At 37.4% G+C, this 19,998-nt stretch overlaps 1 protein-coding gene across 3 annotated transcripts in view; it reads left to right on the top strand.

Moving 5' to 3' along the window:
• SI (sucrase-isomaltase) overlaps positions 1–19,998 on the top strand; it is a 51,562-nt gene that overhangs the window by 23,768 nt on the left and 7,796 nt on the right. For 2 of the 3 annotated variants that reach the window (XM_059822947.1, XM_059822948.1), the window contains 18 exons: positions 2,526–2,575; positions 3,876–4,046; positions 4,988–5,137; positions 6,770–6,979; positions 7,843–7,997; positions 9,253–9,421; positions 10,289–10,385; positions 10,497–10,609; positions 10,712–10,837; positions 11,646–11,774; positions 11,892–11,999; positions 12,283–12,345; positions 12,608–12,742; positions 13,252–13,336; positions 14,260–14,398; positions 18,201–18,334; positions 18,766–18,800; positions 18,892–19,008. In XM_059822947.1, coding sequence (XP_059678930.1) covers positions 2,526–2,575; positions 3,876–4,046; positions 4,988–5,137; positions 6,770–6,979; positions 7,843–7,997; positions 9,253–9,421; positions 10,289–10,385; positions 10,497–10,609; positions 10,712–10,837; positions 11,646–11,774; positions 11,892–11,999; positions 12,283–12,345; positions 12,608–12,742; positions 13,252–13,336; positions 14,260–14,398; positions 18,201–18,334; positions 18,766–18,800; positions 18,892–19,008 — 2,186 coding nt within the window. The remainder of the gene's footprint in view (positions 1–2,525; positions 2,576–3,875; positions 4,047–4,987; positions 5,138–6,769; positions 6,980–7,842; positions 7,998–9,252; positions 9,422–10,288; positions 10,386–10,496; positions 10,610–10,711; positions 10,838–11,645; positions 11,775–11,891; positions 12,000–12,282; positions 12,346–12,607; positions 12,743–13,251; positions 13,337–14,259; positions 14,399–18,200; positions 18,335–18,765; positions 18,801–18,891; positions 19,009–19,998) is intronic. The other variant, XM_059822949.1, reaches the window with a different exon arrangement.

A 19,998-nucleotide genomic window follows, 5' to 3' on the forward strand; every position in this document is an offset into this window, starting at 1 on the left:
TAGCCTTAAGTATGTAAAGGCTTGGTACATTAACATGCTGACTGTTAAACCATGCTGTCAGGATTGATATATATTCTGGTATATATCCAAATTAGTTTCAACGCGTGCAAGAACGCACGTAGTTAATGTTCAATGCTAAGAATCAGTAGAAAATGAAAAACTAGCACTGTTATTAACTCTCTGGAATTATTTTAATTGCTTGCAAAAACAGTAGAAATTTTCTTAACTCAAAAGTATGGTATTGGAGCCAACATTTTTTTTTTGCCATCTGGTTTCCACGGCATACGGGTGTGTAAGCACGTGAGTAAGCATGTACAGGCTATACTTGTCATGTTGCCAAACTGCCGGAGAACTTGTTTCCCCCCAGGATAGTCACTATGATTATGCCAAAGCCTGTCAACCTCATTGCTTGTGATGCACTGGCATCGATACTACTTACCTCACCAATTTTTTTCTGTCAGACAATTTAGAAGACACATACCTTTTCTGCTTAGGTTAAGATTAAGGTCGCAACTTAATTCAACACAAGTTTAAAAAATAAAAAAAAAAAGATGCAAACCTCTAGTTTAAAGTTAAACCTGCTTTTGGAATACATGCTCTCTAAGGAGAGCAGAGTTTATTCTAGAGCAATGGAAGAACTTGGCAAAAATTGGATATTTTCTTCATTTTAATCTTGAGATGTAGGAAATTTTGAAGAAAGAAGTATCTTGAACAGTGGGATTTTCTGTGGATTTAGTTAGGCATCCTGTTTCCATTAAACTGAAAGGATTTGGGGTAGTTAAATCCTTTACATTGCTTTTGCAGCCTTTGTCCTTCATTACACACTTTTTAGAACAGTCAGCAAGCAGTTGAAAGAGTTATTCTGAAATGATCTTTTTGAAGACGTTTCACAAAATACTCAAGCTTGTATTAAAATCATGTAAGGACTTGTATTTGACAGACTATATTGTTTTATCTGCAATGAACCATAACATTCAGAGCTAAGGACTCTGGTTTATGATGTATGCCAGTTAATGCTGTTGCATTTCAGGTAAACCTGATCTTCTCTAATCCATGTCCTACTGTATCCATAGACTGCTGTCAATGGCAAAAGTGTCAGAGCTTTCTTTAGCTATGCTGGAATAAAATGGAGGTTAGGAAATAGGAAAAACTGCAACAGTAAGAATATGCAGATAAGAATGAAATTGGAGTAATATTACCATTGAGGTAAAAATAAATAATGCCGCAATATTGTGTGCATGTTTAATTTATAATCCTGAAAATTAGGTCCACATCCCACAGACGGTGATTCATGGAGGTATTTTATACACAAGGTGTCTAAAAACTATGCATGCATGTTTTCAGGAGAGATCTTTAGATGTTTAGGAGATGACAGAGATTTTCTCATGTGAATTAACTTCACCACTGCCTATCCACAGATGGTATCTGAATTGGTGCATTCTTGCCTGTCTTCTGATACACCTAAGCACCTTTTTCTAGGTACTTAAGCAGTCCAGTTTTTCTTGTTTATCCTCTAGTTGCTAAAAGCTACCTTTATCCTTAGTCACAATATATTTGTTTCATTTGTTCAGGGCCCAGGGCTCTCACTAAACTTCCATGAAAACAAGCAGCTCTTGAGGTTCAAAATTGCATCCCCCTTTTCCTAATTGCATCCTACTTTGTCCTCTACATTATGCATTCGACCTGTATAAGTCCCTTGTGTTATTTTAACTATACAATCATATCTCCCAGAAAAACTTTCAAGCCTCTACTTTTTTAAAATTTTGTGGAAGTTTGGGATGCTTTTAAGAAATAGAGCTGTGATTTGGCTGATAATTGCTGCCATAAATACTGAAGGCCTTGGGTGGCTGCTGATATGACAGCTATATGTACTCCTTTGTCAAGGCCTAAAATAACTAAGCTATTATTGCACTCACTTCTGTTGAGAAACAAAACAATAAAACATTTTATGATTTTTATTTTCTGCCCAAAACTTAGAGGTTGCAGTCTTTTCAGGGAAACAGTTTAGAATTTGCTTGCAATTACAGTATTTTTCTTTTCATACATGGGAAAAGAAATGCCAGTTTGACTCAGCTTTTATATTTCTTTTCCCCGGTGGTGTGTTATTTCCTCTCTTATGGTTCTGTGGCATGGATTGTTAATATTATTATTGTCATTTTTGCATGAAAAGTGCTTATTTTGGGTATTTTAAAGGATTAACTTTGAGCCATACATCTACATTTAAGAGAAGCTAAGAAGAAATAACAGTAAAATGAAAAATTAGTACATTTTAGAAAAGCTGTTTTCTATGAATTTTTGGAAAAAATTGGAAAATCAGATCTCCTGGGAGACTGGCCTAAGGAAAAAAGAAAAAGAGAAATTTCAGTTCCTCAGAGAAACCTTAGTAAATATTTGAGTTGCTCACTGCAGCCCTCTGAATGCAGTAATGATAATAATTATCAATTTATTGGTCTCTAGCAGTGGCACAGTCCTGTTTTTAATGCTGTTCCTTTCTGCACTGCAAGTGTAACTTCTTTACCTTTTAGGTACAGTCGAGAGTAAAGCCTACATTTACTATCAGTTTACAGTTTCCAATGTAAGTATTTTATTTTAAATGATCTTATTTTCATTTTTTATTTTTATCATTACTATCTTCAAAGGGCTTTGTTTTCTCCCTCCTTATTCTCCTATAATATTTACTGAGAAGCAAAAAATTTGAGAAAATCAAAACAGAGTCATGGGATGAAAATCTGCTATTTGTCTTTTCTTCTCCCACTTAATATAAGTATCTAAAGAACTCCTGTTTCCTTTCACATAACAAACTCAGCAGCAATATTTATTAAGCAAGAGAAGTATAACACATCAGTGGCAGCTAAAACAGATTCAAAAAGGAGGTGAATGTTGTCTTTGGGATTTTCAAAATATTGGAAATTTGAAAAAAACTTTGTACACTGTAAAAATATAGCTGAATATTTCCAAAGAGTGAGAGGTAGACCTCTGCTTTTTCTGAACCCATGAAGTCTATTTCATGACTGAGTTTTAATTTTTAAATTTTTTTTAAACTGAAACTGCCTTGGCCGGGTTAGTTTATGGCAGAGTGAAGTCCAGATAATGTTTCTATTCAATATTGACCAAAGATGCCATATGATAAGGATTCCAAGTAATATGATAACATATTTATTGTATAATAAGAATATCTGCTAAAGGTATTGTTTCCCTTGCCATGGTGAAACAGCAGGGTAATAAGTGAGAGAGAATGAATAGAAACATGTGAGTGGAAGCAAAGGAATAGAAGGTGGAAGCATATGTACTAATTATTTCTTTTAATCATATGTAATCATATAATCATTTGTAGATAAGAAACCTCAGTTACTATTGGAGTTTGAAACTCTTCCAGCCTAATCATCAGTTGACTGTAATGATGTTGAATTAAAAATTAACATAGACTTTCACATGGAGAGTAATAAGAAATTTATAGGCTGGCATATGTGAGACCCATGGTACAGTTCCACTCTTTGGACTTTTAATCTAATAATAACTAATGCAATTAGGAACCGGTATTTTTATTATCAGAAAAAGTGAATATGAACCTTCACTTGTTAGATCCCGGCAAGATTAGAGTTGAGTAGAGGTTAGCTACCCTGTCAGAGGCATGTGTCAGCATTTTCTTATTTCCAAAAAAAAGGAAGCTGAAAAACAGCTATGAAGCATATTATCTATATGTTAGAAAAGCATTATTGTGAGAACAACAAGCAGGGCAATAATTAATATATTAGGAAAAAGGTAATGGCTTACTTTATGCTACAGTATGAAGATCTAACTAGAAAAAATTGTTAAATCAGGAGGATTTTTGGCAGATTTTTTTATAAGAAGGTGATCACTATATTATTTTTCAGAATGTTCTACAAATGAATGCTATAAATAGCAATTATGCTGATCCAAACAACTTGAAATTTGAAGAAATCAAGATATTGGGAGCACTCCAGGAAATAACGGCAGTTACTGTAACTCAGAACAATGTTGTGGAAAATTCTCCACTTCATATCACCTATTATCCTCTAGAAAAGGTAAAACAATAACAGGAAAATGGGAAGTTAACATCTTTGAAATTGCATCACTTTTGTTTTATATATTGCTGAGGACAGTACTCCGTACTAATGTCGTTTCAACAGAATACATCATGTATTTTATTCCAGAACAAAAGTACAATGGCATTCAACTCAGCTGCATAGAAAGTGCATCTAAGTTTTGGTCTCAGACCATCAGTGCAACAGAAAGTTTAATTATGCAGTTATTCATGTAGTAAAATTTAATTTCTAAGAGGAGGAATAGCTTTGTGATTTTGTTTGCTATGGGAGGAGGATACAAAATATTTATGGTTTAGGTGTGTATTTTTGCATTGATTTTTTTTTTTTTTTAAACAAAATCAAGCGCACTGTTTAAACTTCCTTTATCACTTTACACAGAGTTTTTCACAGGGTGAATACAGGAAAGCAGCAACACAGTGCATTTATGTGCAAAGCAAGCGAACATGCTGCTGATAATGGGAAGCTTTCATGAAAGCACTTTCCCATACTAAGGATAGTGCTGACATTGCTTTGAACTTGTGTTGTACACCCTCTTTAATTATTACAAGCACCTGAGTTACCTGCTATGTTGTCTCAGTTACTGAATCAAAATAAAAATATTTTCACTTTTTCTTACCTCTTGCATTCATATTTCAAAATGTGAAGGAGCTGTGTCCTTGTCTTTATTCCTGTTTGCTTCCAAGGAAGCTGTGGGATTGACTCAATTTTTTTAGATTGTTATCTTTTCAGATTTTATCTTCAAGAATATCAGTTGTGTGTATTTGTAAAAGTGAGACTATATCAAGTGTTACAGGACAGGTTTTTTTATGAGTTCTCATGTAGCAAAATATATTGTTCCTGAGGACTAACATCTCTGCTGACTGAAGGAAAGATGAATGTGATGTGGGATTTAATAACTGTTTATTGTTTAATATTTATAGGTTGCTCATATAACAGGACTTCAGCTTGAACTGGGAAAATCTTACACAGTAAAATGGACTCAACAACTGAGTGTCAATGAAAGGTTTAATTGTTATCCCAGTCCCAATCCAACACAAGAAAAATGTGAAAAACTTGGCTGTGTCTGGCAAGTAAGCAAAAATTATTTCTCTAAACTAATGAGACAGAAAAATTTCTGGAATCATAGCTTTCTCTTTATGGTTGTTATAGTGGAAAAAGGAGTCTGGCAGATCTGTCAGATTTACATAAAATGGGGGCACAGACGTCAGCTGGCCTGTACTACCAGATTTTCTTTTCCTCACTAAAACTAAGGTAGTTGGCAACCATGTAAGCTCTTCCAAGGTACATCAGAAATTGATGAAAAAATGTGGTACATTTTGAAAAGTGTAATGAAATAACATTACAGTTATAAAAAATAGAATAGACTTGAGATCAGCATCTTCAGCTACCTCTTCTTGCTTCACTGGCACCCTGGCCTTGCAAAGCTTATCCCCTTTGTCTCATCTTCATAGTCACTGAAGCACATTGTAAGTCAAATCAATTCCTCTGGATCTCAGTTTGAGAAGAAAGCCTTGAATTCCCCTGAAATTTGGATTCTTATGTGAACTGAATTATTTATATCCATGTCAAGGATGTATTTCCAAGTCATAATCCCCAACATGCAGTTCTTTACCACACAGCTTCATTTGTGAATATCCCATGGCTATAAACATAATGGAGCAGGGTGCCTTGGCAGGACTGAACTTCAGAGGGTCCCTCCAACTAAATTACTCCACACTCTTCTAAATCTAAATTTTACAGCTTGGACGTATGTCCTAGGCATGAAGACCAAAATTCTCTGTTAGCTACTCTTGAACCAGCAACAGCTGAAGTGGTTGATGGACCGTCCTGATTTTGTTGCACTATTAGGCATATTTTTTGCAATTTTGGATGTTTGGAAATGGCGCTTGATGGTGAAATCGAGCTCTGGTCCTGTTATGGACTGGGTATGTTTTGAACAGTTGCTCAATTTGAAAGGCACTTTGAATTTGGTGATGACAGATGAATAAATATTCGTTAACAATTAAGATGTGTGGAGCAGGCATAGTTTTATTTGAACAACTAGGCAGGTTTGATGATAAGTATCCAGAGGCGGAAGGCTAATGCATTAACCCACATCAGCTCACCTAACCTCAGAATACCTAGTTAGAGTATTTATGTTCAACTGGAGCAGGAAACTGAAAGTGATTTTGATCTTGCTGTCAGGAGATCTTAGATAAATAGGATGTAATTCTCAGTAGATATCTGAAGGATAATTCATGTGAATAAAGCCAATGGAAAGGTCTCATCTGAACTTGCCTGAATATCTAATGAGTTTTGGGTACATTCCTTTGTGTGAGCCAGAGACCAGAGAGCGATGGAATTAAAAGGGAGGAGGCTTTAGGAATTTCAACAGGCCAAGACTAAGCCGTGTTGTGAGGTTGAGGTGAAGCTCACAGATATAGAGAAATTGAATCCGCCTCCATTGTGCAAGGATTCAGTTTCCTGACTGAACTATTTGTACCGCCTTGACTGTATTGTTTGATTATATCTGATTTAGTGTAGAAATCGATGGGGTTTGTATTATTTCTTTATTGTTCACTAGTTACACTAAGTTCTTCCCCAAATTCTACATTTGACAAATATCTGATAAAAATGGGAGCTTTGGATTCCATGCTAATAACTAACAAAAAATACAGCAGACCAGTGTAGCTCACTAACCTGTAACTTTTTTCTGTTTGCAGCAGGTGACATCAAACTCTGATATTCCACCCTGCTATTACAGCTCCGACAATGCTTACTCTGTAGACAAAGTAGAATACACCTCGTCAGGTTTGGCAGCCAACCTCACCTTAAACAATGCCAAGACCAGAGCTAACGAGAATTTCACAACACCAATTAGTACATTACGCTTGGAGGTGAAATATCATCGCAACCACATGCTGCAATTTAAGGTAATGTCATTCCAGAATTTCTATGAGCGTGTAATGTCCCATTGTTAAAAACAGTCTTATTTATGGAAATTATAAGGGCTTTTTATAGTCAATTTTATATTACACAGACAGTAGCACCCTTGCCTAAACATGTTTCTCCCTCTAACCAAGTAGCTGTTATTGCTCTTAGCTCACATCTTTTTTTTGTCCTATAATTCTGTACTCGGTTATACAAAGAAATTATATTAATCAAAGGTGTAATGAAAATGTATATGCGTAATGTCTACCAGAAACTCTGGAACTAAAGACATTTTATTAGTATACATGTAAATTAATCTATAGGCATTATCATGACTGTACAGTTTATTTTTGCATTAATAATTCTCCTTCTAAAATTTTTAAAATGCTATTATTTAGACTATAATTTGTTACTGTGCATTTAATAATACTGAAATAAGTGTGATGCCTTAAAATGGTCAGGCATCAAAAACTAACTTCTGTCACCTTTCAGAATACAGAAAACTTTAAAAAGAATCTCAAAGTTGGCTAAAAGATTAATCAGAAAGGTATTTAACATAGTTTTACATATATATATTTTATATATATATTTTTAAATTCATATATATATATATAAAATATGTACAAATGATTAGACAAGTCATTCTTGATCCAAAATAAATCCTTAATGTTGGGTTGTTGGTTTTTTTCCCAAACAAAATACTGCAAAAGAATTGGTAAAAGAATACATATTGAAAGAAAATTCTCATCTCAGCAAGCGTTTTCAACACTTTTCTGTATTCATTTTAACTAATTCAGATTTCTGTCACTATAGGTAAGACTTCAAAAAACTCGTTCATTGAAATTAATTGATTTTTACTTCACAGATCTATGATTATCAAAACGCACGATACGAGGTTCCGGTACCACTAAATCTCCCGAGCTCCCCAACGAGCACAGACAAGGAACGACTCTATGAAGTATCAGTTCAGAAAAAACCATTTGGTATCCAGGTTCGGCGCAAAAGCACAGGAACAGTCATGTAAGCCATAGTAATTTTATTTTATTTTACTTGGTTTTGTTAGCTCTTTTCAAGCCAAAGCATTTTCTTGTGTACTATGTTTTAAAAACCTTAAGACTGACTTTTGTATCCTTTCCATGAAATGGCTCTGTCTGCCAAATGCCAAATGCTGCTTCAGCGGAGACAGCGTCACCATTGCATTGTATGAGAGCACTGACCAGGGGGAGAGTGGAGAAGGTGCCCTGGGCAATATCCTAATTTTTTCTCATAATTATCTAAGGTTTTTCCCCTGTCACTTCATAATCTGTCACTTGCTAAAAGTCCTCTACAAGATGTTGAAGTGTGGAACGTAGACAATTCCAAAGACCATTTCTTATGTAGTTCCCAAGACTCTGGGAGGCACAACGATTTTCTACACTTTCTAAAATTTTCCTTAGGTGACCACAGCTCTGATCATTAAGGATTGGTCATTTGGTTTGGTTTTGGGGAATGGTTAGGAAAAATAATAGAAGAAAGTAGTGTCTCAACTAACTTGCAGATGGATTTTGGTAACATGATAGCTAATAAGTCTGACAGGAGCTTCATTTCTTTCCTTGATTAAGCTTAAGTCAGAGCTAGAAAACAGAGAACAATGATGTTAGCAGTTGCACGTGTTATGATTTTTATTCAAAAAACCCATTCTTATGACATTTTTTAAAGTATTCAAAACTTAATTGCAAGATGACTTCCTTTTTGCCAACCAGAGTAATGGTTCAAATTGCAGTTCAACCTCCTGAAACGATGTCATTCTTTGGCAGAGCACCATCAGGTTGCAGTTGGGTTTCCGACTGTAAAGATGCTGATTTACAACAAATGAAAGCTATGAATACAGTTTCAATGTAATCTGCACAAAAAGTCCAGTGAACTGTAAAAAGCACCTTATTTACTATATTCCATGGATCAGTCTGGGAGGAAAATACGATCATACTCTTCTGAAACACATTTTCTCACTGAATTGCCAAAACATGATGCAACTTGCCATGCATTATGCCTGTGCATAATATATATCTCTCTGAGACACACAGAGGACTTTGTGTCTCTAAACTGTGCATCAAATTCTTAGACATCCCCATTTCATGTGCTTTAAGTTTTCTTGATAACCATAACAGTTTTATTCCACCTTTACCGAAGAGTGAGATTTTCAGAGAAAGAGAGTAGCCTAAAAAAAGTGTCTGCCAGCAAAACATGGTACTGAAGACACTATATTCCTGTTTTCATTTTCCTCTTCCCATTTTAGCTGGGATTCACAGCTGCCCACCTTCACCTTCAGTGACATGTTCATTCAGATTTCTACCCGCTTAGCATCCCAGTATATATATGGATTTGGAGAAACTGAGCACACCATGTTTCGCCATAACATGAGCTGGCACACCTGGGGAATGTTCGCTAGGGATCAGCCTCCTACGGTAAGTAGAACAAATGTAGCTTTTGGACCAATGAGCCTAAAGTGCGGAGGTGTTCAGCAGGACTTAAAAGTCCAATGGATGTCGACTGGTACTGGACACAATTATTGACTTTGGTCGTATTTATCATGGCTTATAATTTGGATGGTGTCTCAATGGCAATGGTCTTCCCTAAACCTATTCTTTCTTTGTGACCAGTGAGACTAATGTGTGGAGCTCAGGCTCCGAGTCAGATGTCAGAAGACAACAAATGGCTTAGAAATAACAGCACATTCCTCCTTTTTTTATTCTTCTCAGCTAATTATTCTGAAAGCTAGACATGAGTCAGGGCAGCTCCCACTACTTTGGGGTTAAATTAGTCCTTACAGAGGTAAAACAGAAATGTTATTTCTATGTGCATACTTGTGTTATTTCCTATGAGATAGCACGTTTGCAATTTGCAAGGAATAGTGGTGGTTAATTATAGCTCTAATTTTCAGTTCAGGTTTCAATATATTTTTGAGTAAATGAAAGATAACAGAATGTCACCAGCAACTCCTGATCATATAAACACCTGCTACTGTTTGAAAAGAAGGGAAAGTTTTGTCCTGGGGAAGCACTTTCTCATTAGCAAGTTGTAAAGGCAGTGATACCTTTGCTTTCCTTCCTGCCTGATCAGACTGAACAGGTCTGACCAAAATTGTGAAGTTGAAAGTGATCTTCTGTAGGTATGTTTCGTAGGTGTGTAGGGTGTAAGTATATAATTTTGGAGTTTATTTGTTATATGTTTGGCAGTTGTGTGTCTCATCTTTTATTAAATTTATTAATAAATGTAAATAAGTGAATGCTTGTGATGTTTCCCCAGTAGAATGTATTTTATTTTGTTTGCAGTACAAGTTGAATTCCTATGGTTATCAGCCATTTTACATGGCTCTTGAAGAAGATGGCAATGCCCATGGAGTTCTCCTGCTTAACAGCAATGCAATGGGTGAGAAAACCTTCACTTCATTGTCTCAATGCATTTTATTTTTATGGCCAGTGTTTGCCAATAGTGGCAAATCCAGGCATCCTTTTCTGATTTCACTTCCCCCATTTCCAGATGTGACATTCCAGCCGACCCCTGCCCTGACGTACCGCACCACTGGAGGAATTCTCGACTTCTACATGGTTTTGGGCCCAACACCAGAACTTGTTGTTAAGGAGTACACTGCAGTAGGATTCTTACTCTAATACAAACTAATGCTGGTTTTTGTTTGTTTGGTTAGTTTGGTTTATTTTCACCTACTCATCACAAATATTCTTTCTTATTTTTAGCTGATTGGACGACCGGTCATGCCACCCTACTGGTCTTTGGGATTCCAGTTGTGCCGCTATGGATACAGGAATGACTCAGAAATCGCCCAGCTGCTGGAGGACATGAAGGCATCTAGGATTCCCTATGTACGCTGGTAGCAGTTAACATTTGAGCTCATGCCTGAACTTTTGGCTTCAGAGTATTAACTAAGACCATTTAAACACAAAATCAAAAACCAACCAAAAAAACCACCACCGTGGTAGAGTAGAGCAGACTATGTTTTATGCCAGAGTTGAACATCTCTGCACACTCTGGGCCATGTGAAAAGTAGGGGTCAGGCTGCTTTATTTTCCTTATCATTGATCTCAAAGAAGCACCCAGATGCCTTAGTCAGTCATGGACTCTCACCATGCTGGCTATGAAGGAGCAGCGATCAACAAGAAAAACAAGCAGGAAAGAAAATGAAGCAGAATCATTTCAATGGTATATTGCTCTCTTTCAAGTCAGGTATGATTTGACACAGAATGTTGTTGGAAAAGTTGGAATAGCACATAGATCTAACAAAATTATATTGAATGTGACTCTTCATTTTAAATGTAATTAACATCACTATTTCAATACAGAACAACTGTTTCCACTGTTTCCTTATAGATGTGGTAACATGTGTAGTTTCTGTATACATACACATATGTACCAATCCAGGACTTTTTTCTCTATCGTGTATTAATTTCTACCCTCAGACTAGATGCAGTAGTGAAAGGTTTATTTCATATTGGACTTGCTGATAGATTGTGTAATATTCATTTAATAACTTTAGCTTAAAGTTACAGCTGCTTCCAATTTTACAGTTCAAAAGTTCAGTAGTTTACTTATTTTGGCAGATTTTCAATAATTATGTATTTGGCAAAAAAAGAAAATAAATAATTTTATGTTAATTGTTTTTGTGAACTGCAGGATGTCCAATATGTAGATATTGACTATATGGAAAGGCAACTGGACTTCACCATTGGCACACACTTTGCTGGATTACCAGCTCTGATTAACAGAATAAAAGAAGAAGGAATGAGATTTATCATTATCCTGGTCAGTTTTGAATACTGCTTTTAAATGTCAATATAGCATCGCAGTATGCAGAATATATTCAACAGCATTTCTAAATTTGTTTTTTGAGCCTAAGGGTAAAAGTGTTTTTAATTGCAGGATCCAGCCATCTCTGGAAATGAAACCAATTATCCTACCTTCTCAAGAGGTGTGCAGGACGACGTCTTCATAAAAAGGCCCAATACCAATGACATTATATATTCCAAGGTACTGTTCTTAAAAAGTTGATGACAGTAGAGGCATGCTGTATCGAAGTGAGCAACATGTCAGCCTAGACTTCAGTGCTAGCCATAATGGGGAAGTCTGCTAATGGTATATTCATGCCTGGCTGTAAATGACACATTGAATAAATACTACAAACTGAATTGTCTTCAGTTTGTGTTGTCATTCACATAGGTATCAGGGAAGAATGGTTGTATCTGTCTGTTGCTGATGCTCAGTTTATATTCAGTGTGGTTTGATTATTTTAAAATGTCCTTTCTTCTATAAGGTCTGGCCATTTCTTCCCAATGTAGAAGTCAATGAGTCACTGCCTGAGCAAACCCAAATACAGGTAAATGTTGATACAGTTTTGTTATGGACTCAAATATAGACAGAGCAGCATATTAATTAAGGAAATCAGCAGCAAACTAGTTGATAAATCTCGTGGGAAGAACAAGGTGCAGAAACTGGTTAGCCTTCTTAACAGAGCCAAAAAAGTCAGTGAACAATTTATTTTTTTTTTCAGTGTTTTGATTTTTTAAATGAATTCCAACATTTTAACAGTGGGATGGTTTCAATCCTGTATCTGTTTTGTTTTCCTACTATTTTTACAGATCTATGGAGCACATGTTGCTTTCCCAGACTTCTTCCGCAATTCCACAGTGGGGTGGTGGAAGAGAGAAATCCTGGAGTTCTACAACAATCCCACCAACTCCTCGAGAAGCATCAAGTTTGATGGCCTGTGGATTGTAAGTGCAGAAATGCATTTGATTTCTGGATTTTTTTTTTCTGCCACACACTAGTAGAGAGGGCCACACTTCACAGTATACCTACTGCTGTTGAAGCTCAGAGGGTATCTGGTGTTAAATTGCAATAAGTAAAATAAAAAAATAGGCTGGAGGGAAATCAAGCAGAGCACCAGGCAGAACCTGAGCCCCCAGCCAAAGGCACCACTTTGGCTCTAGGTTGTACACTTGCACTGCCTTGGTATGAGGTGACTTTCTTCCTCCGCTGTGACACTGTTTGCACAGGGGAAACAGAGCCCAGACTCACTGTTCTTCCCTTGAAACACTTTGTGGCTCCCTGTCCCTGCACCATGCCACATGTGAACGTGCCAAGAAAACATGGACCGGCAGACTGAGACTGCAGCTGCAAGGTCTCCTGAGGACTGCTACAATGCTGCTTGTTTGTAATTTAGAATTTAGTGTGTTTTGTAGGTTTGAAGGAAATAGAATCAGGTTTTGCTCTATGTTTTTAGGACATGAACGAACCAGCAGCTTTTCTGAATGGTGCCGTTGACGGTTGTAGAAATGACCTCCTAAACATGCCACCGTATATACCTCGTAAGTCTGATCACTCCTTAAAACAGTTTTAGGTCATTCTGGTTACTACATAATTTCTTATATGGTATATGTGGCGTAAATGCCAAAAGTCAGATATATAAAGCCACAACTCCTAACTGAAAGTGTCCCTTTATTTCTGAGATTATGGGCACACTTCAACCCCATCTACTTCAATGGGAGCAGTAACTGCATGGCACTTTTTAAAAATAAAGTTGTTTTCATCTACTTGCCTCCATATAGATTTTGATACCTATTTTATATCTAGGTGCTTTGCTTTTGGATGGTAGAGAATGTAATTCCCTGTTTTGCAGTTTTCTCAGATGAATAATGCAATTAATTAAAAATTTAGAAAATATCCTTGTGTCTCCTCTCATTACCATTTATCTATATGGTCAAATACTTGAAATATTTAGCTTTCTTACCTTGGCTTTACTTAAGTACTGGTGTAAAGTAGTACTAGTTAGTATTTATTAATGCTTTAATAGCATACTCCTGTTGCTTACTGCAGTCTTTGGTTATTTTAAATAGTTTCTCAGGAATAGTCAGGAAGTTAATATTCAGACACAGACCATACACCTGCCACACCCATTTTTCTGTTTATATGGATGATATGACCTTGTTTACAAAGATTTGCAATGTCTTCTGAATTTGGATATACTCTGTTTACTCTTTGAGCCTCTTCAGTAAGAGCATCTCTAACTGAGCTATTAAAACACTTACAGACCCAGAAGCCTACATAGGAATATTAGAAATACTCCATTTTGGAAGTGCTATTTTTATAGTTATAAATAAATAAATGACAGTATACATGCCTAAAAGAGACTGAATGCCTAAGAGGTTATGAAAATTAAGAAAAAGTAACTCAAATCATTGTTGAATGTTCATTATTAAAAAAATAAATATTTATGTTCCCTTTCTATTAGATTTGGGATACCGGTCAGATGGATTATCTGTCAAAACTCCATGCATGGAAGGTCAACAATATCTTCCAGATGGTACCCCAGTTAGACACTATGATGTCCACAATCTTTATGGATGGTCACAAACAAAACCTACCCTAGAGTGAGTGAAGTTTGCATACTTTCTTGTTGTCTCCAAAATATGTTACAAATGCATATTCTGTGTCTATATTCTTATGGCCAAAACTTTCATCAGTTTATTTAACGTGCCTGAGAAATCTTTCTTTTCATTCTAATACCTTTGATTCTTCAATTCAGCTAGAAGTGGAGTTTGATGTTCAGAAGTTTGAGCAGCAGTGCTGTAGCTCTGCAGTTGGTATGATTTCACTCACGTTACTGCTCAGTTAGTGCAGTGTCTTGCCCGTGGTGCAAGCAGGGTGGTATGAACCTGAGCTGCTGGAAAGGAGGTGCAGGAGAAGGTGAGGTGGGTCTGCACAGGTCTGAGCTGAAGCTGTGCTTCCACGGCTTCACTGCAATAAAGACCTTCTGCAATTGGAGTGAGCTAGAAAAAAAAAACCACCTGCTTAAGCATGTCTACACCTGCAGCTGCATCACTGACTGTCTCAGGACAAGCAGGCAAAGTCTTTGTTTTGAGTTTAGCAGCTTTAAAGCCACTGACCGTGAGCAGACACAATTCTCAAGGTACATTTAAAGACAGTTTACCCGAGTCTGATACTAAAGAAACTTAGTGCTCACCTAGCAATTCCTGGTACACCAGTTCTGAGGACTTCACCCATATAAATGTTATGTTGTGCAAGCTTAATTGCTGACCTGCACCATGAAATAAGGTGGACATGGTGCTATTTCTCATATAGTTTAATTTGGATGTAATTACTCGCCATCCAGCATTTCCTTGTCCCGACACATTCAAACACAGCATGCTGCCTTTTCAGCAGAGGTTTCTATTACGAGACAGCCAGCAAGGCCGTCCTGGGGCAATGCTCTGCATTGTAAACAAGAGCATCAGTCAAAAGACACCACTGGGGTATTCATTCACAAGGCAGGATGGAGAACAGATCTGAACCTTTTGATCAGCTGTTGGGATAGTCTCCAGCAATTACTGAAATTACAATAGAAAATACTTTTTTTTCCTAGGTTTTGCTGGGATAGTCTGGTTTATTCCTAGGGTGGATACTGGTTTTGCCTTACAATATGCATCTATATTACGTCCTCTATTTAAAACAAATTGAGTAGTAGTGAAAATGGGAAACAGTGACTTGTAAAATGCAAACTGTGTGCATAAGGCTTTACTTTTAAGAATTTATTTTCTCAGTTCCAAGGCAAACGTCATTATCTCAATAGTACCCCAGCCTGCTCTAGATAATGTCTGATCTAATGATAATAATATATCTGTGCTGTTTCATTTCCAATTCAACGAGTAAGCAAGGAACAGTGTTTCTCTATAGGTCTTAACGACCTTAAAGCCCTTGGTAACTTTGATATTACCATAAAGAGAGAAAATACCAAGGCTGCTTGAATTTTTGACTGAGTGGATGTTATATTTGGCAGCGTGCCATTGCAGCTCTGCCAGTCAAGGCAGGAGCAAAACTGCTGACAGGACAGGAAGGAATGTCTGATACCTCTGCTGTCAGCCAAATCCCATGTGATTTGGGCATTGTAAGTAGGCAATAATTTAACAGTAAGAGGAATATTGCCATTGTTTCTGTGTATTAAGTATGAACTGAAATGTAGTGAAATATTTTCTTCTGTTTTGAGAGGTACCATAACAGAAATGGCTATGATAAATTACACAGCTTATACAGATGTTCTCGCACTTGGAATTTATGGAAAATGTCATTTACAAAAAATATGTAACTTTTGGTTCCCAATTTATGCTTTGGTGCTAACTGAAGGACTAACTGTGCACCTGAAGACATGTTGTAATAGGAATTTATTCTGATACTAAACCATCCAAACAGGAAGGTCATTTGCACGCAAAACTCACAAAAACCTAGAACTTCAAAGTGAACAGCAATTTTTTATGTAACTTGATGTCATTTCAGTTCTCCATCCATTAGGCAGAGGGAGCTTCTGGATATTGCCTTAACGCTATTCTTTCATATTGAGGCTTTTGCATAGACTTGAAAGCCAGAGCCCTTCATAGTGAATAGAGTAACTCCAGTCCTGGAGCAGAGAGCTGGCACCTCAAGTCAGCCAAACACTCGGGCCATGCTCATCCTTGAGCAGCTCTACGTGCAACATACACTTTCTTTACATTGGAAATTTTAGCTGTGATTTCCAAAGCGTTGTTGACGTAGGGTAAACCAAGCAGAGGCTGAAAGTCTTTGCTAGTACATTACAAAGAAATAAAAGATACTAGAAAACTTACTGTTTGTCTTGGAAGAAATAATTACAGCACATTAGTGTAGTTTAATTACTACAGTAATTTAAATGACTTGTGTATTTTTGCTGTAATTATAGTGTCACTAAAGCTGCAAATCCTGTAGAAAAATAAATAAATAGTGCCTTACTGAAGCAGCTGTTTAGGCAATTATTGTGGAGCTAGCATTGGAGAGCAGTGCGATTTAATCAGTGTAGCTTTCTAACTAGTATTGCAGTTTAGTATTTTGATGTAACAATTCACAGTATGTGTGCATGGCTGCAAAGGAATTCTTCTAAGAAACTGCATGAGCAATAATGCATCCATGCCGGTCACATAGCGTAGAGCAATGGCATGTGTTGCAGAGAAAGGTGCTCGTGTCCTTGGTGGAGCAACTAGGAAGCATAAATTCCCCTCAACTCAGCTAATTTTGTTTTTTTTTCCTAAAGACTACTTGGTTGCCTTTGCAGGTACTTTGTGGCAATGGCCAAGGCTTTATTTAAGAAAATTATTAATTTTTTTAATTTATTGGAGTTACTGGGCTTAATTGGTGAATCGATTCTCCATCCAGCTTATTCTCACCCACACCTCGGGAGCCTCAGGAACTCTTCTCCTGAGTCATCGGCAAGCCGCAGTCTCCCCTCCCAAGAGCAATGATCCTGAGCAAGGCCATAGGGTTTTAGTGCCAGAGCATCCTGAAAACTCCATGGCAGTCCTTGCCTGCTGCTAGCTGTTTCCTTCTTTCCCCCACACCCAAGTGCCTGTATGTTTCTCACCCTCTAATTTGGGAAAGAGAAATAAGTCCCACATTCCTCAAGAGGTTACTAACCTCTGGTCAAAAGCTCTTCTGCTTATGAGGAAGCCAAATGTGATCAGACCAAGAGGTCGGCTGATGCCAAGGTAGTCACACACACTGGTAGTTGCTCCTTAACTGTAAGGCCTGTTACCTGCCCCGAGCAGAAAACAGCTGGTTTAATATGTTTGCTTCTAGACAAATCCATGTTGCTCATTTCATGTTGATTGCGTGTCATCTTGGTGTTTCTGAAGTGACTACAGATCCATGATTTATTTTTTTTTCCAGTACCTTTTTAACAAGTAGAGTTATGCTGACAGGTCCAATATTCCTGGCACCTCTGGTTGTCCCCTTACAAGCTTCTTGGTATGAGTTTTGTTAAATTATTTTCAACTGTTGCTGCAAGCATTCAGGTACTTTAAGAAAGGAATGAGGTGCCCTGGAACACGTCGTGGAGCCCTTAGAAAATGTGCAAGTTGGGCTACATTCGTATTTTCCCACACATTAATTAGCCTGAGCTGGAAATCTCTTGTTTTAGCACCTCGTTTTGCCAGTTCTCTTTTCAGCTACAGGTTGGCTGACACTGCTGACTTTCTGTTTATGTGTGAATCATAGTGAATTGCCGTAAAGAGCACATCTGGATTGGATATGTGCATATTCATGCATAAAATAATGCTGCCTTTCGCTATGAAAATATAAGCCCTTACGTTTATTTTCAAAGAGGATCTTATGTAATAAATTCTCATGTAATATTTCTCATGTAATTTGATTTTTATCTATTTTCAATGTCAGTGGCTTGCAGAGTGCCACCAGAGAGCGTGGAATTGTTATCACCCGTTCCACATATCCCAGTAGCGGAAGATGGGCAGGACACTGGCTCGGTGATAACACTGCAGCTTGGGACCAGCTAGCTAAATCTGTTATTGGTATGTAGAAGGAAAAGTATTGGTATTCAATTTACTGTGTGCAGTTATTCTTTTTCCTTCATCTACTTGCTTTTAATAGTCATGTGGTTTTAGCTGAAATACGCCCTTCAGTTAAGCAGCCAGAATTCGTGGTCAATTCCTGTTTTACTTCTTCTTTGCTTGTGCACCGGGTGTTGGGAGCTCTTTTATTCCCTTGGGACTGGCCACCTTCCTGCCCTGTATCCTGCCCCTCATTTGTTTGCTCCTGAATAACCAGCTCCCCTCTCTTTCTGTAGCAGAAAAGCGTGACACATGAGAGAAATCATGGGGTTGGTGTTCTGTTTATTTTCTTCTCGTTCAGCATTGCAGTATGTATTACCTATGTAACCAATAGCATACCAAAGAGGGAAAAACAACCCCAGCTAGTAAAGTTGTATTATTTTTCCTTTCAGGTATGATGGAGTTCAGTCTCTTTGGAATATCTTATGTAAGTCAGTGAGTTATTACCTTATATTTAATGGTCTTGATGCTGTACATGAATGTATAGTATTCCAATCAGATTATTTTTAAACTTTCAGACAGGAGCTGATATCTGTGGCTTCTTGAAAGACTCGGAGTATGAGCTGTGTCTTCGCTGGATGCAGCTGGGTGCATTTTACCCATACTCAAGGAATCACAATCAGAAAGGAACAAGGGTGAGTCGCAATATTTTAACGGTTCTTAACGGCTGGGCCTTTGCGACACACATGTAGAGATCAGCCAGAACATCGCACAAGCTGGCCTGACTCGAAAAAAGGTACATTCCAAGCAAAACGGACAAGAAAAGAACACTTTTGGCTCTTTATCAAGTAAAACTTGTCTTTATTTATACGCTAGCTCTGCTGTAAGCCTCCCCCTCACGTGGGAGGTTTTATGCCCACAGAGGGGCTGCTCTGGGATTTGGACCACTTGAAGGAAGCATATTCTAAGTCTGCTTTGACTGAATCAAACTCCTACATATTTTTCCCTCTATGCCGTTTTTATTTAAACGCGCTACACCGGCAAGACTAGAATAGAGCGCTTTTATGGCAAATGCACTTAAAGGAGCAAAACTGACCTTGGTGCTCTCAGCCCTAATTGTCCATAATTATACAACAAATGAGAAAACGCAAGAGTGTAATAAGATTCTGGAGTCAGACTCGGCAATTTCTGCGCTTTGCACATTTGCCACCATCAGATATTGTATTTCCTTTAAGAGTAAAGGAAAATAATGGCCTAAATGTAGGTCTGTGCTGGCTAAGGACTATATTGTAGAAAGCTGTAAAACAAGATAACTGGAAAAATGAAAAAAAGTGGAAACAGCACTTCTATTCCAGTTAAAGCTTCAGGTCTAGCAGAGTAGAGCTATTTATATGGCATATATCTACTGGATTAAAGTCTCCTTTTCAAAAACTCTGTGCTTTATCTTGCAGCGGCACACCTTTCGATGGGACTTTTAAAGCCTTTAAAAATGCAGATTCAGGGTTATCATGTTGCTTCCAGTCTTACCCAATTTGCCAAGGTATTGTTCAATACATTTAATAAAGATTGGAAGTGCTCCCTGACATCAGTCATTAGTGCTTTGGTCTTTTCTTGCAAGTCCTGAGTGCTGCCCCGTGGAAAAGAGGGGTAATAAATTACGTACGCTGGGACGTGTCACGCCTTCA

Source organism: Gavia stellata, chromosome 11, assembly GCF_030936135.1.
Source record: "Gavia stellata isolate bGavSte3 chromosome 11, bGavSte3.hap2, whole genome shotgun sequence".
Taxonomy (NCBI): Eukaryota; Metazoa; Chordata; class Aves; order Gaviiformes; family Gaviidae; genus Gavia; species Gavia stellata.